The following is a 25,587-nucleotide window of genomic DNA, read 5'->3' on the forward strand; positions in this document are numbered from 1 at the left end:
GCATGAGCTGCAGCTCAGCATTTGTAATGCTTTAGGGACCTCTAGTGGCAGCGAATGTCGGTCACGACAACAGAAGATGGCAGGGTTTTCTCTCCACAAACTCCCTCAAAATTGAACAGGTTTTACATTATGGACATATACGATTTTCTTATAACATAGAAAACAAAGAATATTTGATATATTTGGAACAGAGTACACGTTGGAACAGACAACTAATGGATGAGTGAATAGTAATTTGAAGCTGCCAGCTGTCCCTGCCAAATGCATCACAAGTTAACCACACCAGCATGTCAACTTTCTCAAGTTGTTCAACTCTTGGTGACAGGATTAAGTGAGTTCATGCACCTCTCCTCTCCTCCCCCAGTAAATCAATAGGGACAGTACAATAATAAAACATCAAGAGTACTACAGAATATTGGAGGCATTAACTATGTAAAACATTAGAAATAAACATTTAATTTATAACAAAAAAATAAGATAGCAATCACTAGGGCCGGACAAAAACAGTGTTCTTATCATTAACTTTATATCAATAATCAGTAAAAGCTTTCATGTTTTCTATCATTATCATACTTTATTTTAAATCCTTTAAATTCTTTCAGCGTGCTTCAGAAATATCTCCACTTGCAGATAGTATTTGCCAATTAACAATAATAAATAACTTATCTCGCATCTTTGGAAGGCATCTCTAGTGACATAAACCCCGTTCCCCAGTGATCTCTGTTCTCTTTATGGTAAAGCTCCAGCAGCAGGGGGACAGGGTCTGAGTCTTGCTTCGTCTTCCTAGGCAGACGGTCTTGGTTGACATCAGAGCAGGGCTAAGGTGTGATGGATTCAGGGGACTGGGTCAGCCACCATATGCCCAGCTAATCCAATCCAGGCGGTCCTGTCTCGTCCTATTAGAAAGCTGCGTACGGCCTCCACCGGAGAACCACTACGATTCATCACCACGACAGACCTGACCAGGGATCAGGGGGGAAAGCCATACCAACTGATCTGCAGATTAGAGTCAGATTAGAGTCAATCTGACTGGGAAACTACAGTATCCTTTAGCTGTGTTTGGTTGGGATGTCCAGCAATGTCAACAACTGATACAGGAACAGTGGTTTGGGTTACCTGTGTTTGGTTGGGATGTCCAGCAATGTCAACAACTGATACAGGAACAGTGGTTTGGGTTACCTGTGTTTGGTTGGGATGTCCAGCAATGTCAACAACTGATACAGGAACAGTGGTTTGGGTTACCTGTGTTTGGTTGGGATGTCCAGAAATGTCAACAACTGATACAGGAACTACTTGAACTTGAAAGAGCGATCATTGTACATGATCTGATATAGGTTAGTAAATAACATTGAGAGACTTTGTCAAAATGGCGGACACAAAGTAAGTTTATGGTTTGGCGTTACAGTTTCTACTGGCTGGTTTCTCGTAATCCTCCACAACATTCTCCAATGGTGACCTTTGACCCTTGATGGGGGTTACACAGAATGACACAGAAGTCATTGTGAAGTCACCCATTTCATTAGTAGTCTCCCCAGCTATTGGATTTGGTAATTCAAATCAATTCAGACTTGTTGTGCCCTCGTCAAGGCCTTGGAACACAAAACCTTGTCCTACCCGTAGTTAATATAAGGTATCACTAATGCTGAAACTCTGCATTTCATTCATTATATTGCCAGCAATGATAATTCTTTCTAGTGCTTCTCCTTTTTAGATATTAAATAACTCCATGAGTCTTTGGATAATACATTTACATTCTAGAAACATATTATTGATCCAGGTCTGTTTTCCTGAGTGATATTATATATGGAGTGAAAAAAACTAAAGACTAAAACACAAGCTTAGAAAAATATAAAATCCTAAACAGCTGCTTGGGGGTTCAATCAAACTCTCCTCCCACACACTCTCCTGCCACAACAACACAGCTCAGCTTCTTCCACCAAGTCTCAGAGAGACTCTTGATCTTATCCGGGGTCTTCTTCCTCAGGCTCTGCCTCTGCTGGAGCTGCTGAACGTTCTCCGCTGGCTGGATGCTGGCCAAGATGGCCTGGTCAAACACCTCCTTCAGGTTCTTCTGGGTCAGACCCGAGCACTCTACGAAGGACACGGCCCCGATATCCTTCGCCAGCTGCTGGGCCTCCTCGGTGCCCACGGGCCGCTCCTGATTCCTGGCCAGCTGGACCAGCACCTGGACGTCTTCCCTCAGGTCCAGCTGGGTCCCCACCAGGACCATGGGCGCCCCGGGGCAGTGATGGCGGATCTCGGGCGCCCAGCGGTCGGTGGCGTTGCGGAAGGAGGAGGGGCGCACCACGCTGTAGCAGAGCAGGAAGACATCGGCATTGTGGTAGCATAGAGGGCGGATCCGGTCCAGCTCGTCCTATAGGAGACAGGAAGGGAAAAGTCTCAAGTTGAGGAAGTGGAAGGGTTAGAGATACCCAATCCCAAATTGATTCTTAGCCCTGGCCTTATTGACCATGTCGATCTGATTCTGAAAAGACTACTGGATGGTTAGCAATGTGGTCCGCTAATACTTCCATTTCCCTCTCTGAGTTCAGGACATATTGATTATTACACCTATCCAATCCTTTCAGATCTACAAAGGTGCCTATTAAGGAGTAGGGGAAGAGTTGCTTAGGAATTGGGCATGAGTCAGGAAGAGCAAAGTCTGTGAGAGTCGTCCAAAAGGGGGCGATAAAGCACAGAGAGCCAGAGTATCGATTCTGGGGGCACGGACAGGAACCTCCTACAGGGGGCGATATAAGTCTGAGGATCACGGGGGAGGCAACGACTATGAGAGATATTCTGCCAGGAGGTGATAACTACTGACACAGGATCAGAGAGGGGTGTGCAGGGGAATACCAAGACACGGGGTAGAATGTGGAGGCAACCTATGTTGGGATAAGTGAAGCTGTGGAATCTAAACAAACTACTGACCACTGATAGAGAACGGCTTACATTAATAGTGTCATCCTCCATCCCCCATTTCTCTCATTTTGAGCAGAGCATGAGAAGAAAGAATAATGTGTTAGCTCTACCACTACAATAGAATATCCTTGTTAATGTGTCTATAGGTTACTAACACTCATTTAGTGTTGGATTCAAAAACAAAACTTTGACTCACCTGGCCAGCCATATCACAGAGTTGCAGTCTCACAGGTTTTCCGTCCACCACAACCATAGCTGAGAAGAAGAGTGTACACAGATTTGTTATTGATGGTGACAGCATTTAGACACCTGTTCAATGCCTACCCGTCATAGCACTATGCATTGGTGACGTTTACTTTGCACCATCAAATTATATCAAATAGTAACCTATTATTGATTCAGAGAGATCTAAAATAATACACACAAAAGCAACAAACAAAAACAAGAAAACATTTATAAAATGCAACATGTGGATAAATCAATTCATGAGTAAAACCTCGGTCAAATTAACAATAAATCACGTTATCGAGTTTTCTGATTTCTCTCACAAATTACCTGCAAAGTTATCGAAAGCTGTTGGAATGTATTCTGTCGGATATCCATTTGTGGTGTAGCTGACGATAAGACTTGTCTTCCCCACTGCTCCATCTCCGACGAGGACGCAGTTCACCTTGCGCTCAGGTACGGAGCCGGACCGCCCACGCGTTGAAAGAGGAACGTCTCTGTTCTTGCCACGCCGTGGTGGTACCGGTGGAGCCGAATCCGAGATCCGACGGGGTTTCTGCACTCTTATATCTTGAGGAAGCATTTTGCCGTCGAATAACTGGCCTAATCCACGGGGAATAACGCTTCAATAATGCCAGAGCCGTCTGGGTCTCTGCACCTTGATATCCTATATGTTGGTTCCAATCCCAAAGTTGATAGAACCAGCACGCACCTGACTGTCCGTTTCTGTCAGTAAGTCATAGAAATTTAGATAAATAATAATTCAGGTAAACTACAGCTGAACTCGTGCAGCATACTGTAAACGCAAGACTGCCGTTAAATTTCTCCACGCCGCATGGTCTATTGATTGGCATCCTCTGCATCTGTTGTGTTAATGGTTGTAAGAGGATTACTGCGCGCCACATGAGGTGCGGTGCGTGTCACAGGGCTTTCAAAGTGAAACAAACTAAGATCCTTTGAAACTCTGATCCCCTGTAGTAAATAATGTGATCCACTTTGTCATTTACACAAGTGAATATGGTGAATATCTAGACCACTGTAGGGCTACACATTTTTGTTTATCTATTTTTTAAGGATAGGGTCCACGAATATTAATTTGTTTAATTTTTTCGTTCAATTTTAGCAACAACATAAGAAGAATTTGTAGCCCATCAAACCAAACACGTTTTTATCTCTAACAAAGTTGCATTGTCCTTACATGAAGTAAATGAGGACTCCCACATCAGTTTTAACCCTGACACAGGCATACTACAACATAGTGCCTCTTGGTAGACCTTAGGCCTAGCAGAATGGCAGGGATGTGAAATCATGACTGGAGTATTAGCTGTAGAATTGAAAGAAACATTGGATTTCTATCGCTAGACTATTTATATGCTATTCAAAGTTTAACACATTTCTTAATGAACAGAAAACTGCATGTGGAGCCACAGCAGAAGTGAGTGAGAGTGAGAGTATGCACAGAGCAACAGTGAGACCAAGTGGGAGTACAGGGAATGATATACTGCTTTACAAAATCCTGTAACGTAAGAACTATAGTAGATAAAAAATCCATTCTCAATCTATTATTTTATAGTTGTAGAGGAAGACCTTGTTATTCATTTCCACAATATATGTACATGGTGATGGGCATCTCAGGGCTTCATTGTCTATCAGTGACAGTGATATTTAAACTTTTTATTCAAAGAAGATTCCTAAAATATGCAAATCAGAGACGTGGGATCTTTAACCAGGCGATGACTTCATTTCATTAATAGGATTAACGAAGAGTCATGGTGAAAAGACAAAAGGTAGCATCACACAATGAGGACTGAAGACCAGCCAGCACCCCAGTTCTACTAGATGGTACTATAAACCTATCCTCTGTGAACACCATCATCATACAAAGCCACTATTCCACCCGTGGACAAACAATCTTCCCAAAGACCCATAAGCTGATAGACAAGACACCTAATCAGAACCTTTAGGGAGCGCCAGGCGCCCTTTTAACGTTTGCAGAGCTGGCAAATATATTTACTCAATTTTAGGGATTGGGATTAAGGGGCTCTGGGCCCCCCCCCCCCCCTTCCTGCCTTCCTTCCCTATCTTTATCCCTCCCTCGTGCTCTACCCTCTCACTCTCTTTTTGATGGGATCAGCTGAACGACGCATTCTCTCCCTCTCTCCTTTTCGCTCCATCTCTCCATCTCTCTCTGTATCCCTCGGGGACCGGGCGCTCGGACTCTATAGTTATGGGCCGCGGCCATCTGTCAGCGTAAGGCATTCACGCAGCCACCAGAAGGCCACAACATGTGCTGATTTAAATGGAAAATCCAACTTTCCCAGGACAGGCCTGACCCCGGCAGCCGTAAAACCCTCTGTACCCCCCCACCAGCACCATCTCCATCCCCATCAAACCAACCTGCCCCATCTCCATCCTCAGCCAGCTATCCCAGCCCCGGCCCCACCCTCCCAAGAAATACTGTCTGCATGCGAATCAGTGAATTAAAGCCCAACCCCTCCTCCTCCCCTGTATGGTGTATGGTAATGACTGTGCAATGTGCAGAGGGGGAACCTTCTTACACACAATGATGGATTTCCACCTTAGCAGCTGATGTTCCCAGGGTCGGTCGGGTAGGGTGGGGTCCGGTGGGGTGGGCTATTAGAATGGGTGGAGGGGGGGAGAGAAAAGGAGGAGGAGGTTGGAGGGTGTGTCTTAAAATTCCTGCTGGTGTGAGAGCTAGGGATCAGCTGATTGGTAAAATTGATTTTAAAGGAAGAGGGGGTATGGTTTTAGGATAGAGAGAAGGTGGGGGGGTTGGTTGTCTGTGCCTGTGCTGCGGGACCCTGGGGGACAATGGGGCCAGGGCGGGGGTTGGGGAGAGGGTTGGGGCGGTGAGTGTCACACGCTTTTGCTTTGTGGCTCGGTCAACAGGCGTGTGCCACGGTGTTGTACCGACTCCCGCGCCTGCTGTCCACCCAGCTCCGGGGCCGGGGGAGAGGGCCATGAGAACCAGCCCTGGGTCTTTAATGAGGGGCGTGCTGTTTTTTATCAAAGATGGACAAGGCATCATTAGAATCACCATTAGAGCTCCATACAATGGGGGGACAAACTCACTGAGCTATGGATGGGAATATCATACACAAATGCCTAAATGCTTATATGAGCATGATTGGAGATCTGCTGTACTTTATATTACATTCACTTTTAGGCTATATAACCTCTAATATTGTAGTGAGGAAGACTTATGGTACACTCAATGTCATTTTATAATTTAGTGGATGCGATAAGCTTTATTACTTTTGTTTTCAGTGTTTCTTCACCAGCTGTTAGTCTCAAAGTCTCAAATCAGAGGATGCTTTTTGGGATATACACCAGCCTTCCAAAATATAGTTTTGACTGTAAGTAAATGTTCTGTGCTTTTCTGATGTGTTGTAATGGTTACTTTACAAACTTAAATGTTTTCCTTTATCATTTAACTCCATTCAAGTCAATGAAAGAAATAAGACAACAGTCAATACAGCCCTAGTTCAGTACAGCTTCCAGAAACCACTGTATAGCATTGTTTTATTGATTATCTCATGATGTAATAACATCCAAATCATGACTCGTCTGTCTTTACAGACACTCCATTTTATTCACCACAGAGAGAGAATCGATATCACTAGAGGTTATTATGTCATACACCATAACCCACATGGTAGTTTGTCATCATTAACGTTTAGCCAAAAAAAACATGTTGTGGCCCTGCAGCCCTTCTAGGAGTCCCTAGAAATCCTTTATTTAATGGGCTCTACTGGCCTGGCCAGTGTGACCAGAGAGAGAAGCATTGTCATAGTGGAGACTGTGACGCTACAGAGGTGGCAGCTGGCATCCCAGCTTGCAGGCCCATCTCCTCACAAAGGAGGGCCTTCCCCCTAGGGGCAGTGATTTAGGACAGGGGTCTCTGGACAGACCCTGGAGGGAACCCCTTATGAAGAGGACACTGCTTCTAAACCGGCCCCCCTCACCATACACCCTTCTATAACCCCCCTGCTGGTTTCCGCACCACGTAGCCTAGCTTACCCTCACCCCCCTCCACCTTCCACCCAAGCTCCCCTGCTCCCTCTTGGGACAGAGGCTAATGGTCGTGGTGCAGTAGGGAAGGGGCTGGAGCATTCCTGAGGTGTAGTGCTAACACTAGCTAGCTATCCACACACAATGGGGATGACAAGACAACAGGTGTGTTTGGATCCTCTGTCCAGTAGCAGCTGAGGGATAGGGACAGGGCTATTATCGCTATTATCTTGGGCTGCCAGTGGGCTTTCAGGCTACTTTTCCCGCTCATCCTCATAGAACAAAACCCTCCTCTGTCTTTAACCTGCTCCCGCCCTGTTCCTTGTTGTTCCCCTCAGCCTCCTCTACTGAACCACAACTAACACCTGCCTGCTGCTGCCACTGGCTTGGCCACTCCAGAATTACCCAAACTGCCATTTAGGAGATCAGCATGATAAACTAGGCTGAATACAGCTCCATTGCTTCTCTATGCTTTTCTATTCAAGTCTCTAAAACATGAGAAAATCAAACGCCTTAGTGTTACTACTTCAACTTCCAACGACAACAAGAGACTCTATATAGCCCCTTTATTACATAGCTACAAACCCCATCTCTCAAATGAACAGTCTTAGAACAGATTGCTTGACCTGGCCACATGATATTGCTTGTGACAATGCCTCTAACAGAGCGTGTGTCCTGGGGGGATCGGGAGTATTTGGTTACCACACCCTTGGTCTATCCCATTGTGATTGATCCGGGTCCCAGAGAGGTTGAAAGGGACATGTGTGCATATGTGGGCCGACAACGCAGGTGCCTACATCTGTTCATGACTGGGCAGATGTCGTGGAGAGAGATAGAGAGCGACGGGAGAAATAGAGAGAGAGAGAGGTGTCACTTTCCCATTCACAAGGTATCTCTATTCATAGATTGTGGCAGACAATTGCATCCAGATTGCACCGGTTCAGAAATGAGAAAGACGGAAAAAATGTCGGAGGTACTACAAATGATCATCTTTACAAAACTACAGCCATACTTTCCACATAGTTTTTTCAGAAGCAATAAAGTTCATGCCTGGTGTAATTCCTATTAGAACTAAACTAGAATGATACAATAATTAATCAGCCCCTATTTCCATGCCATGGTTGGAGTTATCAACACTAAAGAGTTGGGGGGTATCAAAAACTACTTTCTACTCCATGTACTTCACTTCACTATATCTGCATTGATTATGCACTGATTCTATCACATATCACCATGAGTATTTGTTGTGTGTGAAAATGTGTCATACAAATGATCAGATGTTGAATTATCGATTTATGCATAGGGACCGCATATGCTCAGATGCGCCAACGCATGGGCGTTACCCGAGGGAACGTGGCAGATGTGTTTTTATAAACATTGGCACGCGACAGGCCACTGCTCCTTGAAAAACTTCGACGCCTTCTCCTCCTCCCCCCTCTCTCCTGTCCCACACAGACCCACACATCTTACTCGCGCCACACACACGCGCGGGTGCGTCTTCAGGGGCCACCGCGTAATTATTGCGGCACTCTTCCCCGAACTTAAGCCCAGCACCGTCCTCAGCCACAACATATGCAAATGTGACAGCAGCACGACTAGGGGGTACCCATGGATTGGCCTGTGCCCCCCTTCAAGCAGCTGGCCATAGTAATCTGATCTGGACACAAAGGCCGCGCTGCTCCTGCAGAGTCCAAGGATTTCAGCAGGTAAACAGGCGGGTCAGAAATGATGGAAATGGAGAGAACCCCGATCAGAGAAGATGAGTTGGTGGTATTGGCCTTTCTCAGCCCTGATAAGACAAATATAAAGTTGCCCTTCAGTCGCCAATCTTCTCTGTGCTGAAGAACGACCATACAACGTTTATATTTCATGAGACAGAAGCTATAGCCTGGATGAAAGTTTGGAAAAGAAAATAGACGATTTTGGTCGAACCAATAAATAGCCGAAGTGAATCGTGCCAACAGTCTGAATGCTCAGAAAGAATCAATAGTACGTCGATTGATCACTTGGTAACAGGCACCAATCCCCCCATTCAAGCTAATCATATTCTCCACACCACTTCATATGATCGATATCGTGTGATGCGCGCCGTGTTTACGTTCCCATGAGCTACCATGTGGTGTCTACTCTTCGGGGACGAAAACTTCTGGCTTCCCCTCGCCATATGGCCCAGCATAGCCATACCGTTACAGGTTCTTTAACATGCTTCCAGTTCAATGTAGGCAGAGCCAGCCAGTGGACACTGGCGTATAGACCCGTGCGCTTGAGGGTAGATGGGGAGGAGGGAGGGGGAAGAGGAAAAAACGACGTTTGGGTAGTGGCAGATGGCTTGTAAGGGTCTGGCCGCGTCTGAAGGCGTGTCGTGGCCCTTCACGGAGAATCCCCAAGGGCTACCCGTGCATTCAGAATCAATGAAAATTGAAGCACAGAGAATGGATGAATAGTCAGACCTCGAGTCACCCTTTTTGTTAGCAGCAGCTACTGGTGGGCAGGAGTTAAACTACAACAGCCCCCTACAGTAGCACTTTAGTTAAACAGTCACCCCCGTAGCCATCATTTTTGGAAAATAATTAAGGTAGAAAGTAGAGAAGGGGGCATTTTGCCAAACTCAAGGCAACCGAATACAAATATGTATGCGGAGGGAAGTTCTTATGGGTGCCTATAGGGGTGGGTTTTGTGCAATGGAGAAAGCAGTTTCTCATGTATAACTACTGCGCAGTTTATTTGCCCAAAGTGTTCCATATGTAAAAATGTTGTGCAATGGTTAGACGCATCATGCTGTTTCTGGGTCATGGCCACCGAGAAGAAATGACAAACCCAAACGGAATGAACACTACTATAAAAGTTATTCAGAGACTTTAACGCAAAAACAACGCCCTTTCTACTGTGAAATAAATGTGAATGATTTGCGTAATCACAGCACAGCTCATCACAAACAACACCGATGTATTCGTTCTGTCTATAGGCTGTTTGTGTTGTCAATAGGGATAGAAAACAGGTACAACAACAACAACAACTCTGTCTGTTCGATAAAAGGGAATTTAAACCCCCCCGACTTGCATATCTTAGCAGTGACGCAATGTATCTGTGTATGGTAACTATGGACCTCAGGCCATGGCTATTATCCAAAAGAAAATCACACTTATAATGAACGACCTAATTAAGAGAGACCCCTATACCCCACCCCCACTCTGCCTCCCTTTACACAAAAGTAGGCCTACTTGAATAATAGTCTGCCTTAAGTTTGGTTCAATAAAAAACACATCGTGGACACAGAAAGAGAGTATTCATTGCATATGCGAGCAAAGAGGGAAAACCCAAATATATATTTGACCTACTGTTTGAGTTTTGTTCAGGAGGGGGCTCGTTCTTCTAAATGTTGGGTACATTGTAATTGTGTGCGGATAGCGCCGCGCGCCCAAGGAAGCTCACTCACTGTATATTAAGGGGAGAGCAGGTGCTGCGGAATTACCATTCAGCTGAGCGCACAGAGAGAGGGAGAGCAAACTTATTCCTTCAGCACACAATAACAAAGTGCCCTCAGGACGGCCACGCGGATGTCTCTCTCCTTCTCTCTCTCTCTCTCGCATACACACACGTGCACGCGCGCGCGCACACACACACACACACACACACCTTTTCTTCGCCTCACAGAATGAAAAAAGGAAAAGTGAATGAAAAACTCTGTGCCCATACAAATGTTTTTTTTCTACTTTACCTCACCACACACCCTGCCAGAGAATGTTTTCATTACTCAATCCTAAATTCAAAGTATTCGATTTTCCCACAACTAGAAATGCCAAAATGTTTGAAGAGGGTGGAGTTATGCTGCACAATCAACCGAGTCAGGGTTTGACAAATACACTACGCATGGCACGCCACATATTTTGGCTTTTTCAGAGCTCTCCCTGAAAATGTTTCTTAACATAAATGTTGTTTTCCTTCCTAACATAAAAATATACAAGTTAACTACCTCATCTACATGTGTAAATAAGCTTAAACACCAAGTGTAGGCAGACTTGTACAATACATTAATGTGAAATACTGATATATAGTTATAACTGAAATCTGGTTTAAACTGGAATAAATCAATTGGCCATTATGTTTTGTTATTATGTGCTACATTTTTCAATCTCTAATGTTGTGGAAAGTGAGTCATTCCAGGACAGGTTGCTGAGACAGTCCCATACAGTTTGCTGGAATACTTAGACATTCCTCCATTTTCAATTTTCTGACCCAATACTAGCTTGTGATTTGAGACGATGGGGCTTGGAGAGGTATCCATTGTGATCCCCTGAGCCAGATTGGGGGGGTAGCTCATTTGCATCTTATTACCCTAGCATGCGCCGGCCCATATAAAACTGGCGGCAGGCGGCCTTCACTCAAGACAGACGCACAATTCATGTTGAGGAAAGAAGGAAGAAGGTGTCGGGGAAGTATGTTGGATCAGTGACAACTCTTTCCTTGGGATAGATCACGTCACACAAAAGCAATTTCCTACATTTGTTGCCCTCTTTGTTTCAACAGGGAACGAACAGTGTCAATTGTTTTTTTTTAAACATTTTTGGAGTGGGATTATCGCATTGTAACGGAATTTTGAGGACAGTTCAGGGCAGTTCCAATATCTATTTTGGATTAACTTTTTGTTTCTTGGACATGAATGAAATCGGCGTGGCTGACACCAGAAACGGATGAGAAGACCTCTTAAGAGAAGAAGCGTGCTCAATGATTCATTCACAGAACATGATTTGAAAGGAGGTATATTGAGTTTAAATTGAGCTGAGTCGCTCCAAGACTTTTTCCTATTTATTTATTTGTATTTATTTAATATGGGGCGCGCTATTCTTCTGACAGTTGCGGTTATGCTCGTCTTGATATGCAAGGTAAGACAACTACATAACACAGTTACCGTACTATTCAATTGATAACCATTTCAAGATTTTACATCACATAACCTATGTTAATGATTGTGTAATAAATAAAATTATTTCAACAGGGTTTTTGTTCAGGAGTTTTCGAACTGAAGTTGCAGGAGTTTTTGAACAAGAAAGGGGTTCAGGGCAACATGAACTGCTGCAAGGGAGGGTTGACGTCAGTTTATCAGCAACAGTGTGAATGTAAAACGTTTTTCAGAATCTGTCTGAAACATTATCAGCCAAACGCATCACCAGAGCCACCTTGTAACTACGGCGGCGCTATAACGCCTGTTCTTGGGTCAAACTCTTTCCAAGTTCCGGAAGCCATGTCTGACAGTTCATTCACCAATCCCATCAGAATTAACTTCGGTTTCACATGGCCGGTGAGTACTCTGCCTTGGGTTAATTCATAAACAAGTAATTCATATAAACCTCTAGTCACGAGGTCTTTAAAAATCCGTGAGTACAAGTTGGTTCATTTATATAGAGTGGTCTATTAAAGACTAAACGTATACATAAACATGTTCGTCTTGTATATGTTTGTATTATCGTCTCGAAATGTTATTTTATCTTCTAGTACAGAGAACATGTTAGATGGGCCTATCTCGTTCCCCATCTCCGTTGGCCACCTGTCTTATGATGCTGTTTGTTTATATCCTCAGGGGACGTTCTCGCTGATCATTGAAGCTCTGCACACCGACTCCAAAGACGATCTTTCAATAGGTAGAATCAATATACACTGTCCTACAGTTGTTTGGCTTTACGTGGTGTGAGGTCAAGGATAACTTACATTTACACACATTTTGATAAAGTTCCGTTCTCATTTCCATCTGTAGAAAACCCAGACCGTGTTATCAGCACAATGACCACCCAGAGACATCTGACGGTGGGAGATGACTGGTCTCAGGACCTGCATACTGGAGGAAGAACCGAGTTGAAGTACTCCTACCGCTTTGTCTGTGATGAGCACTACTATGGCGATGGCTGCTCGGTCTTCTGTCGCCCACGAGACGATGCCTTCGGCCACTTTACCTGTGGAGAGCGCGGAGAGATTGTCTGTGACGCCGGGTGGAAAGGCCATTACTGCACAGAACGTAAGTGAAACTTGATGTTCAGGTGTTTTGGGGAAAATATTTGACTAACTATGATATAACATTGTTATTCATGTTTTACATATAGGCACTTTTTCATGTCAAATAACATTATTATGGTAGCTAAATAGACGTAACTTTTTATGTTAGGTGGCGTGGCTATAGACCTTTTAAAATTGAGGCAACATGTACGAAAACACCACGCGCCCACACACTCCCACACACACGACCACTTTATTTATTCAAATCGGGCGGAGGAAAGTTTTCGGAATAATCTCACGCGTGCCATAAATTTACATGCTACGTCCGATTCGTTACTCTTGGAGTGGGTTGGCCGCTGATTGGTTTAGGCGGGTGAGCTATTGTTTGAAGTGGGCAGCTGCGGGGAGAGAGTAGACAATGGAGCAGCTGTCGCGCACTGGCAACATACTCACCAGCTGTCCACTCTTATCTGCCCCAATCCGAGACATTAGGGGGAGTTGTGTGCACAGAATGAATAAAAGAGTTTTGACCCACAGCGATGAAAAAGGGGCCTATACTGAAAGAGGGATAGCGAGAGAGAGAGAGTTTGCTGTGTGCACCCTCCCATTGTCTCTATGCACTATGTTAAACGGAATATTCTTCCACCGTGATAAGGAGATTGTGTTTTTTTTTGGTAAAAAAGCTAATGGGTTTAGTTGTCCCCCTTTTAATGAATTTGTTCAGATTTAAGCAATAGGTTTTTTTTGTTGCTCAAAGCCAAACTTAACAAAGAGCATATGTGTAAGAAGTGTTTTTATTTTGCCATGGTTCTTACCCCGTGCTTGTCTCCTTTGTAGCTCTCTGCCTTCCAGGATGTGACGAGGAACACGGCTTTTGTGAGAAGCCTGGGGAGTGCAAGTAAGTTAGAGAAAAGACAACTATGATTTTCATGTATTAAAACACTTCCTCAGTTAATATTTTCACAAATAATCTGTGAAATAAAGAGAAACTTGAGTGGGTTTCTAACCAATGTGTTGTAATTATTGTGTGACAGGTGCAGAGTGGGTTTCAAAGGGCGGTACTGTGATGAGTGCATCCGTTACCCAGGCTGCCTCCACGGGACCTGCCAGCAGCCATGGCAGTGCAACTGTCAGGAGGGGTGGGGAGGCCTCTTCTGTAACCAAGGTGAGTCCTACTAGAGAGAGAGAGAGGGAGGGGAAAGAGAGGGAGGGAGAGAGAGAGAAGGGAGGTGAGGGGGGGATTTAGAGAGATGACACAAACAGAGACAAAGAGATAGTGTTGTGAGAGAAAATGTGAAAAAGTGTAAGAAAAAAGTGTGAGCGTGGCAGAAAGACATTAGCTGGGCTGCTGCTGTTGTTGTTCTGCCATATGTTCCAATGGGACTAATGGACTAATCCACATGTGCTGCTTGTCCTCCTCCAGATCTGAACTACTGCACTCACCACAAGCCCTGTATGAATGGAGCCACTTGTAGCAACACTGGCCAGGGGAGCTACACCTGTTCCTGCAGACCGGGCTTCACTGGGGATGCTTGTGAGATTGAGGTCAACGAATGCACCCTGAACCCCTGTCGAAATGGAGGAAGCTGCACTGTAAGTACTGTACAATTACATCATTGTGTTAAAATGTACACTCAATTACAACTAAGATTAGGAAGATGTGGGCAATCATGAATAGCACTGTTGTTGTGATGGTGATCTAGTGCATTTTGGAGGAATGTATTTGTTAAGCTTATGTTTCAATATTTTCTCAAAGGATATGGAGAACACGCATGCCTGTGCTTGCCCTCCTGGTTTCTACGGCAACACCTGCGAGCTGAGCGCCATGACTTGCGCCGATGGTCCCTGCTTCAACGGAGGCCGCTGTGCCGACAACCCTGATGGCGGATACTTCTGCCAGTGCCCCACCGGCTACGCTGGCTTCAACTGCGAGAAGAAGATTGACCACTGCACCTCCAGCCCATGCTCCAATGGTAAGGGCTAATTGAACAACTTACACAGAGGTGTTTTCAGATCCCAATTGATGTACTTTTTAAATTTAAACAGGTACCTTTCAGACTACAGCCTGCCCCCACATTATTGACCACCCATTAATTCCCAATCGCTCTGCTCTCACACTAGGTGCCCACTGTGTGGATCTCGTCAACTCCTACCTGTGCCAGTGTCCCGATGGCTTCACAGGCATGAACTGCGACCACAGTGGCAACGAGTGCTCCATCTACCCCTGCCAAAATGGTGGTACATGCCAGGAGGGTCTTGACGGCTACACCTGCACCTGCCCCCCGGGCTACACGGGCCGCAACTGCAGTTCTCCCATAAGCCGCTGCGAGCACAACCCTTGCCACAACAGCGCCACCTGCCACGAGAGGAACAACCGCTATGTGTGTGCTTGCGTGCCTGGTTACGGTGGCCGCAACTGCCAGTTCCTGCTCCCAGACCATGCAGCTATCCGAGGCTCGGAGATCCCCTGGATGGCGGTGGGGTCTGGGACAGCTCTGGTGCTGCTTCTGCTAGCAGGGTGTGCAGTGCTGGTTGGCTGCATCCGCAACAAGGTGCTGCGTGGTAGCCAGGGCGATGCCACTGTCGGCGAAGGTGAGACCATAAACAACCTGACCAATAACTGTCACCGGAGTGATAAGGACCTATCGGTAAGCGTCGTAGGGCTCGGGCCACAGCCAGGTGTCAAGAACATCAACAAGAAAATGGACTTCGGAAGCGATGCCGACATGGACGGACCATCACCATCGTGTCGGAGCAGCTACAAGAGCCGCCACCCGCCGGCGGACTATAACCTTGTGCATGAGGTGAAGTACGAGCAGGTGGCCAAAGAGTCGATGCTGAGCTTGGAGGCCTCAGCTTGCGAAGAGAAATGCCAAGCTCTGGACTCGAGTTTTGAGTATGAGGAGTGCAGAAATAAACGCAGCAAACATTTAAAAAGGTAAAGAACACTCAATACGATAATATATGTAATCATATAACATGAAAAAATTAAATATATAATTTGAATGTCAGATGACTAATATGGATCGTTGTCTCTCTTCCAACAGTGACACATCAGAAACTTCAAGAAATGAAATTAAACTTCCAGAAATGTCTGCATGTGCAGACACCAAGTACAAATCCGTGTTTGTCATGTCGGAGGAGAAGGACGAATGTATAATTGCAACTGAGGTGAGTTTGGATACTTCTCTTCACTTTTCCTCATTTATAATTGTTTGATAAAGTCACTGCATTTCCCTAGGAGCTTTGTAAACAACAAGTAATGTCCATTTTGTTTCTCTCTTGTCTACATAGGTGTAACGCAAGCCACCAATTTGCTCTATGGGAGAGTTTTTATACTCCTTTAAATGCTGCTCTAACCCTAGGGGGAGGTGTCCCGCCTTGAGACTGCTGCTGATACTGAGACGTTTAACTGATATTCAGAGTGAGCTGGTTCTCTACTGGAAAATAAGTGCAGGCCTGTGGGTTAGGAATCGGTGGGGCAAAACTTATTTTACCTTTCAAAGCGACCTCAAGCAAAGTTTTTATAACGAGATCGAAAAATGGACATGATAGAGGTCATGATAGAGGTGATGTACGATGTCTTCGGTTTTGGTTGTAACAGACACGTAGGTTTGAAGTTTTTGCAACATTTGCACCCAGCCCTTTTCTTTAGCCCAACAAGCCGTTACTGAGCACATGAACTGCATCAAAAGGTGGATGTTTGGCCATACTGGCCTGTCCTTCACAAGGAGGTTAACATGGATTCTGATCCAATCTCTAGACCTGTGAGGACTGTACTACGTATACTATATCACTGTGTAAAACTGAAGTGTGTTGTTTCAAAGCCCCCCGAACCATTTATGACATTGTATTGATTGTTTTTGGAGATGAACACTTTGTGTTAAAATCTTTTTTTGCTTCGATACGGATTTTGTCCATTTGTAAAAAATAAAAATAAGTTGGATGATTAAAAAAAGACGTATGATTTAAAGTTGTATGATTTAATTTAATTTAATGATTTTGTATTATTATTTTTTAATTATATTGTATATTTGCTATGTTTGTTATGAATATTTAAATACATTTTCAATGCTGATATTTGCAAAGGCACTTCAGGTCAAGGAATTTGTTTTAAAGAAATGTTATTTAAAGTAAGAGGGATTGTACAACATTTTATTATTGTTACTGCCTCTGCTACTGTTTTTTAATGAATAAATATAATTGAAAGTACAACTTTTTTTGTGTGTGACTGTGGTTTGTCAGCCCATGCCTAGCCGTTCTTTGGGTTCTGTGAGGAAAGTTAATCAGTAACATCTGTTGTCTTCCCCTGTCTACCCCATGGTGGGCTATTCAATGCCGATGCTGTTGGTCACTGCCAGGAGTTGAAAGTGTTTCCGTGGAGACCAACGGGGGCTATTCATAAAAAACAATGTCCCCACGCTAGATGGCCTACTCCGATTTGAAAAATGTGATAAATGCAAACTAATGCTTTTTTAAAAACAGCCTTATAATGAAGCAAGAAACAAGGAAAACTATTGATGAATGTTCAGTTCAGAACACTGACAAACACCCAGTCAATGTAACTTATCCAAATGTTTTTCTTGTTGAATATGCTTTATAATACATCTACAATAATATTTGATGATATCTGTAGTCAAATTCTTCAAAAATCAGATTTTTTTATTTCCCCATTGATGATTCTTTTAACATTTTTTTTCTCTCTACACGTTTGATTCCTTAGCTGCCCAGCGAAAAAAATCATATTTGTTTTAAGCCACAAAAAGTTGGGACACAATAAAGTAACTGTAAATTGTCACCCCTAAGGTTGGCCTCTAAAGGCGGGTATACCTCGTGGCATCATGGGAACAGACTTCAGCAGTAGACAATGATGGAATTGACAATGGGGCCACACAAAAGGCCACCCTTGGGAGAGCCTGTGTGTCCCTCGGCATGCTGGGAAAAAAAGAGAGTAACAGGAACAGATGTTGTTGAGTAACAGATGCCTTCTGGCCAGAGTTCCGGCACTACCAGCCAGACCTTCAAATGCTCGATCTGGAAAGAAAAAGATTATCTATAGCGTTTAAGAAAAGCAAGCATTTTATATTGTCTTTCATATAAATTGGTTAGGATCGAGGGTATGTAGACTTAACAGAAAACTGTGAAATTGGTCAACCACAAAATGTATTACTTGTTTTTAGTATGGGATAAAACCAAACCTAAAACAAAAGAAGATATTCAAAAGTATTTTGATAAGAATACACAAGCTTGTTTTACCCCCCCTATATCTCTTGGTCAAATAATCAACTGTAGGACAACAAGTTGGCTTGTAGCCATACTTTATTTGGAGAAAGAAATGTTTGAAATGTTTAAAATCATGTTTTAAAATTCAATAAAGCCATTGAAGTACGTACATGTAATTTTTCATAAAAAGTTATATCATGCCTTTTAGCTTTTCCATACATAAAACATGTGGTATACATTGCATGAGTGGTGCGTTATAAAATTACTTATTTTCTTATGACATATTTGACTTGCAGTTATATTCAAATTTGCACAAAAAAAAGAGACATTTATCATCCCCTTCACTCAAAGAAAGCTAAATAAAAAAAGACAAAACAGTACATCATTACAATAATGGTTGCGTTCTTCTGACATGGCTTTAAGCACACATAATATAGTACTGTACACAGGTCCACCTCAGACAAAATGTACTAGAAACATTTGAGTTGCTGAGGATATAAAAATCTCTGGAATAGCCTAATCACCTGTTTGTTCACAAGGGTTGGCCTGAACTATATGCAGAACAGATTTAACTGATCTATAAATCATGTCAGCTTCCTATTAACAGGGTTTTAACAGATTTCCATTATAGAGATTAGTGAATCAGCAGAACAGTGCTTAGCTCAATGAGATCATCCTGATCAAGCAGAATGTTTCTTCATTGTGGGGGACATTTTATGTAAAAGTTTATAGTGAGGACCAGAAGGGATCTTAAAGGGGTTTTGCCGGTCTCACTGGCTTAGTTGCCCTTTATGTCTAGTAGGGTCTATTTACTGCATATCTAAAATCACCTTTAAGGTGGGAAGTTGGAAACAAAAAACTAAATATTTTAAGTTCTCCATGATATACATTGGTAATCTTAGGGCAAATATATTTTTCTAAGGTCAAATATCTAGGGTAGGGCAACATATAAAGCTGAATTAAATTACACAATGTGCAAAAATGTATTGTGCATAGTAATCATTGTCAAATTGTAATAAATATTAACGTGGTAATCAAATCCACTCTGGGTGATTGTATTTCCTCATGATTTATTTCGTTACAATAAAAACATTTTAAAGTATTAAATGAAGCTGTTGGAGAACATTTTTATAGTTCTCAGCAACAAACCTTCCCATTCATTGGCAAGTGCCCCAAAAGCACACATAACCCCACATACACATAGATTAAAAATCCTGATAAAAGTACAGATTTTCTCATTTATCCCAAAAAGTGTCACTTATAGTTGAAAGATCCTTTTTCACTTTTTAAATCCATTGCCTTATTGTTTTCGTCATCAATAAATCACAAATGAGCTACAAATAAACTCATATCGACAATGTAAAGGAATATTATGTCATTTTTTTTTAGTAATGTTTTAAAAGGAAGGGATTTCAGGTAGCTTTAGTTCCCACTGTTTTGCTGTTTGATGTAGCTATTAAAAATGTGTAGCATAATGCCTGTCTTTGGACCGCCGAGGTATTCTTTGAGGTGTGTAAAACATGCTGAAACGTTTGTCACATTTCAAAATAAAAGTTGTGTCCTTAATACATTTCCTGTCTCTTCCTGTTTAGAGGTATATGATCCTGGAACATCCAGTGCCTCCTGCATCTAATAGTGTTCCTATGCCGTCTTGATGTATGATGGTAACTCTCATTGATTAATTCGCTCTCTTCTTCATTGGTTCATCACCCTGCACTCTTTTTCTAGCCGTGGCTTGTTTTGCTTTCTCTCTCCCTTCCTTTTCTGTCTCTCTTTCTCACCCCTCCTACATTTCCTCCCTTCAATCTCCAGCAATTAGTCTCCAACAGCTTTCTGCCTCTCTCTCCCTTTTCCTCTCCTTTTCTTCCACAATCCCAAACCAATTATCTCCCCTTTTTCCATCATTGGCAACTCCCTCTTGCATATCTGCAAGGGCTTCATAGGTGTGAGAAATATGGCACAAACTCCATCCAGCCTCCGATAGGTCTAGATGGAGCATCAACCATGTTGCTCATACCTAGCGATCCTCTCGGATCAGAAAAGGGCTCCAGGATAGGGGTGATGGATCAGTTTGAGATTGGGCCCTCCTCCCTCTCTCTCCCTCTAGGAGGGAGGCCCATGGCTGGGCATGTTGGCCATGGTGCTGCCCATCCCAGCTGGGCCGCACATGCCCGAGGGCCCTGCCAGGGCTGGAGGGCTGTGTTTGGGGGTCTGCTGGAGGCCCTGTCCCTGCCCTTGGCCCTGGGTGGCCCCGTGGTGGGCGTGTTGCAGGGCGTGGCGCTCCAGCAGGGTGCGGTGGGTGAAGGCCCGGTGGCACACGGTGCACTGGAAGGTGCGCTCGGCCCGGTGTGTGCGCATATGCACGTTGAGTGAGCTCTTCTGTGTGAAGCGCTTGCCGCACACAGAGCACTGGAAGGCGCGCACGCCCGTGTGCACCACCATGTGCTTGAGGAGGTAGTCGCGCAGAGAGAAGGAGCGCCAGCAGATGCTGCACTGATGAGGCTTTTGACCTGAGGCACACACAACAGAAAATAGGATCTGTTAGTATGACATGTGTATCAGAGAGACTATCTGTTATGCAGTTTTAACATGTGTATACAACAATCATGAACAGTAAATGTTTTAAAGGAAGTGATAGTAACTAGTATATATAGAAAGTGGTGGCCTACCGGAGTGTATGAACATGTGCTTGCTGTAGTTCTTCCTGGAACGTAACGATTTCCCACAGTGAGTGCAGTCGAAGGACGTCTCAGATCCCTGGGAGGAAGGGGAAGGGCCTGCCGTGCCACAGGTTGACAGAGCAGGGGTCATTGGCGCCGGAGCCTGTTGGCTGTGCTCCGTTCCTGCCATGCTATCAATCACCATCGGTCCGCCCACAAAGAATGAGGCTGATGGCTGTGATTGGCTGACTGGGTACTGAAAAAGTAGCTGAAAGGGACACAGGAATTGAAATAATGGCCACCAACGACTTTCATGATTAAATTTCACAAATTGTTGCAATGACTATTTTAAAACTATGTTTACATTTGTAACTGACCTGGTTGTTGATGGACTGTGAGGAGGTAGGGGGAGACAGTAGCTTGTTTCCTCTTCCTCTGGGGTTGAAGGACATGGCCTGAGCCTGCTCGTTCTGGGGCCAGAAAGCCTCGGGGGAGAAAACTCCAGCCTCATCATAGAACACACCCTCCTGTAAGACAGAGAGACAAAATTCCCTTATGAGTATTAACTAACTTAATTAACCCTAATACATAACCTTGAAAAGTCTCTAAAACTGTGATAATGATAAAATAATGAGTATAGACACTTTTATCCAAAGCAATTTACAGATTCCGAACATGCAGCCCATACGGGTTTTGAACCCACAACCCTGGTGTTTTTTGCCAGCACCACGCTCCAACAACAAGTTTCTGTCTAGGACAAGACAAGACTCACCTGGCCAAAGGATGCCATGGATTCCTGTGTGCCCTCCTGCCCTTCAACACGTCTTCCCTCCTCCAAGCCGAAGACACCTCCATCCGGCTCCTGCACTCCTTCATCCTTCACCACCACTTCCTCTCCTACAAGAACCTAAGAGAAGGTAAAGAAAAATATATTGTCAATTAGAGTATAGAGTCTAAAATTGGTGTTTCAAACTGTGGTGTATGGTCAGGATTGTGAAGACAGTAAAAAGACAATTATAAACCGTTTTCGTTTGAGCCCTGAATGCTGATTGGCTGAAAGCCGTGGTATATCAGACCGTATACCATGGGTATGACAAAAAATACTTGTTTAATGTTCTAATTATGTTGGAAACCAGTTTATAATAGCAATAAGGCACCTTGGGGGTTTGTAGTATATGGCCAATATACCACGGCTAAGGGCTGTCTGTATCCAGGCACTACGCGTTTTACATTGTGCATAAGAACAGCCCTTAGCTGTAGAATGTTGGCCATATACCACACCCCCTTATTGCTTAGATATCAATTTCTCAATGGACAAATTAAGAAAAAAGGTGCTATTTAGAACCTAAAAGGGTCTGAAGAACCCTTTTGGGTTACATGTTCTACATTGAACCCAAAAGGGTTCTACCTGGAACCAAAAAAGGCTCTCCTATGTGGACAGCCGAAGAACCCTTTTGGAACCGTTTTTTCTAAGAGTATACACAATTGGCTTAGGTACAATGTAACAACAACTAAAAAGAGGTGCTAGCTGGTACTCCATCCAAGACTTAACATGTTTAATGACCCATAGAAGGGGTGTTCACTGTTTAATCAGTCCATGGAACATTAACTAGGAGGATAGCCTAATATAAAACTTCTGGACAGCAACTTCCTTTCAATTATGTTTATTGCTGACACGTTCAGATCTATAGCTTAATTCCCAGCAATGACACAATGAGGGTAATTGCCGTCTAGAAGTCCTGCTTTATTCACTTTATGATGTCTGGCTGCATATCTGCCTGCCTTACAACTGTAACCATTGGGAACTTACCTGAAGCCTGAGTGGCTGCCTCTGCTTGCGGCTGTGTCCTCCTGCCCCTCTGTCCCTGTCCAAGTCTCTCCCTCTGTGATGTCCATCCATCTCCTCCTCGCAGTATCTGTCCATCCCCACAAGCTCCTCCGAGAGGTCAGCCGTGTTGCTGCGGATACTGTCCCGGCCAATGCTGTCCACGCTGCTGACACCAGAGCTGCAGCCGACCGAGAGATTCCCTGAGCTTCCAGCATTGGCGCCGTTAGCGGTTGCCGCTAGCAGGTCTCTCAGCTTGTACCTCACATCCTGGGTGCAATTTGAGTTCTTCATGAGGACTCCGGCGGCCCCTGAGCTTAGCCCGTCAGCCCCACACAGGGCCCCGTGGCTGCCCATGTCAGCTAGAGTCATCAGCCCCGCTGGGTTAGCCTGCTCCAGGGCGCCTCCTGGGCCACTCTCACTAACATTAACGCTCAAGTTTGCTCCACCCAGGCCTGTGACCATGTTGCTCGCCCCGCAGTCCCCCAAAGCGAAGTTCGAGAAGCTCTGGTAACCCCCACCACCGCTGACTGCGCCACCACCACCAATACAACCACCACCGCTGTCCCTCCCTTTACCCCCTCCCCGCTCCTCCTGCTTGGGCAGGACCCCAGCTGTCATCCCCCCTCCTCCTCCACCGCCACTTGCTGCGGCCGCCGCAGCAGCAGCCACCTTCCTCTGGGAGATGATCTGGGTGCACTCGTCGATGACCGTCTTAATCTGCAGGATGCTGGCGGCGGTGAGGATGCAGAGGGCCTGCGACTGCACCACCACCAGCGAGCCGCTGTACATAAAATCCACCAGCTGCTTCACCGTCTCAGCGGGGACCAGCGGCGGCACCGAGATCTCAGAGTGGCCCAGCAGCAGCTTGTCCTGGAAGAAGGGGCTGCCAGCGGCCAGCACGCAGGCATGGGCACGCAGCGAGGCGTCGTGGATGCGCACAGTCACATCGCAGAAGAGGCCCTCACGCCGTTGCGTCCGTAAAGCCTCCAGAACAGACTGGCTGGAGTTGTGCAGGTGGATGTAGTGCACCGTCTCCGTGCCCGCAGCCATTGCCTAAGGATGAGGGACAGGGTGGGTTGGGAGGTGGTGCTGGCAAAGTGTCTGTCGGCTCTGAATCAGCTTGAAGGGGAGGGAAGGCAGGGAGGGAAGGGGGTACGGAGCATGGGCCACTGCGGGGCCGGGTGCCTCCCCTTAAACACTCATCGGGCTGCTTAGAGGTAATGAAGTTGTATCCACTGTGTCAGCAGGTATAATAGGATGTGTGAGGTTACCTGAGTGATGCACCTGCTTTGGTGGAGTGGGTTTCCTTGGCAGTCTTGCAGGGCACCCCTAACCATGCAGTCTGTCACCTCAAGCTCTCAGTGCAACCCTGCTGGAAGCAAAGATAAAATTGTGTTCAACAAGAGTATTGTATGTGCTGTAACATAATATAACTGATCTAGCTAAATCCTTACAATATTTTGTTTTTATCCCACAGGTACAAAATCACAATTAATAGCAAATAATTAGCAGGTGGCAGTGTCCTGTACTAAATGGGGCAGATAGCCTAGTGGTTAGAGTGTTGGCCCAGTAACCGAAAGGTTGCTAGCTCGAATCCCGAAGGTAAAAATGTGTCGTTCTGCCCCTGAACAAGGCACTGTTCCAAGGCCATCATTGTAAATAATAATTTGTTCTTAACAGATATGCCTAGTTAAATAAAGGTTACACACAAATGACCACAGGTAACATGCCTGATTGGACAAGACAAGTGATTTATAAGGGCGGGAATATGTGGGCGCGTGGAACAGACAACAGCGCATGATAATGTTTTTAAAGAATGACCTGCATAGCAAGCTAAAGCCCTTTTTGTGCGGTTGAGTGACAGTGGAAAGAGCGGTATGTGTGAATTGCAATAATGTCGATGATATGAATGTAATGCATCATGATATTATATTTCGTAAGACATAGCTATGTCAATAGGCCTATCTCAGACAAAAATATCTATGCAACCAGAGAGGCAAATAACTGTCAAATTGTCACAGTAAATGCTACCATATGCTAGCTAGCTATCAAGCTAATGTTATGTATGTTGACGTTCTTCTTTACGAATTCAGTCTCGTGAGCACACAAACATCTTCGGTGTGCATTTGCATGAACAACTACGAGCATGTGGTCTTTAGAAATTTATTGACATTACAATAAATTCTAATAACCAAAGCTGACACCTACCACGGTCCAATTAGCATGGCTAACTTGACTAGCTGGCCACTGGTTGAAAATGGCAAGCTAGCTACAAACTAACGTTAGCTAGCTAGTTAGCTTCCTGGCTAGCACAGCCTTCTTGCATTGGTCTTCGACCTATGTCGTCTATCGACAATTATTCTACCGTATTTACATATCTGCAGTGTGCAGCGATAATAATACGAGTATATTAATATGCATGCATTTCTGTAAACAAATATCTAACAGTTAGAATTAGCGCGTATTCCTCCAATATTTCTGCTGCAAACACAGTGCCAGTGACTGCACAGACTTTGTGCAGAATCACACACAGATCTGTATGCATATGGATGGTTAGCTACATGTGGTGCATAATTGTAACGTTAATGCTTTAGCTCAGCGATTCTCAACTGGTTGGTCGCGACCGAGGTTTTGAATGGTTCGCGAGTGTCTAAGTAAAAAAGAAATATTATAATTGTATTATTTGTAAATTAAGAATACTGCAGTCTG

The 25,587-nt window shown here is 44.6% G+C and overlaps 3 protein-coding genes across 4 annotated transcripts; 1 reads left to right on the top strand and 2 right to left on the bottom strand.

Moving 5' to 3' along the window:
- Positions 1 to 568: 568 nt before the first annotated feature.
- Positions 569 to 5,181, bottom strand: LOC129837192 (rho-related GTP-binding protein RhoU-like). Its single transcript, XM_055903135.1, has 3 exons — positions 3,478 to 5,181; positions 3,119 to 3,177; positions 569 to 2,374 (listed from the first exon to the last, which is right to left on the bottom strand). The coding sequence occupies exons 1-3, from the start codon at positions 3,728 to 3,730 to the stop codon at positions 1,877 to 1,879; spliced, it is 810 nt and encodes a 269-aa protein (XP_055759110.1). The 5' UTR covers positions 3,731 to 5,181; the 3' UTR covers positions 569 to 1,876.
- A 5,849-nt stretch (positions 5,182 to 11,030) lies between these two features.
- On the top strand, positions 11,031 to 17,367 carry LOC129837198 (delta-like protein A). The gene is made up of 11 exons (XM_055903149.1): positions 11,031 to 12,062; positions 12,176 to 12,478; positions 12,758 to 12,818; positions 12,932 to 13,189; positions 14,005 to 14,065; positions 14,202 to 14,332; positions 14,591 to 14,760; positions 14,924 to 15,140; positions 15,289 to 16,105; positions 16,215 to 16,338; positions 16,462 to 17,367. Exons 1-11 carry the CDS (start codon positions 12,009 to 12,011, stop codon positions 16,465 to 16,467), a joined length of 2,202 nt encoding a protein of 733 aa, XP_055759124.1. The 5' UTR covers positions 11,031 to 12,008; the 3' UTR covers positions 16,468 to 17,367.
- Positions 17,368 to 18,462: 1,095 nt separating this feature from the next.
- On the bottom strand, positions 18,463 to 25,410 carry LOC129837201 (zinc finger and BTB domain-containing protein 45-like). Of its 2 annotated transcripts, none has more exons than XM_055903165.1 (7): positions 25,087 to 25,410; positions 24,150 to 24,247; positions 22,861 to 23,931; positions 21,823 to 21,957; positions 21,428 to 21,577; positions 21,060 to 21,318; positions 18,463 to 20,900 (listed from the first exon to the last, which is right to left on the bottom strand). In XM_055903165.1, the coding sequence occupies exons 2-7, from the start codon at positions 24,213 to 24,215 to the stop codon at positions 20,494 to 20,496; spliced, it is 2,088 nt and encodes a 695-aa protein (XP_055759140.1). In that variant the 5' UTR covers positions 24,216 to 24,247; positions 25,087 to 25,410; the 3' UTR covers positions 18,463 to 20,493. The 2 variants fall into 2 exon arrangements, with proteins under 2 accessions (XP_055759140.1, XP_055759151.1); XM_055903176.1 differs by having other exon boundaries at positions 24,150 to 24,250.
- Between the last annotated feature and the right edge of the window lie 177 nt (positions 25,411 to 25,587).

Source organism: Salvelinus fontinalis, chromosome 3 (genome assembly GCF_029448725.1).
Source record: "Salvelinus fontinalis isolate EN_2023a chromosome 3, ASM2944872v1, whole genome shotgun sequence".
NCBI classification, from domain to species: Eukaryota; Metazoa; Chordata; class Actinopteri; order Salmoniformes; family Salmonidae; genus Salvelinus; species Salvelinus fontinalis.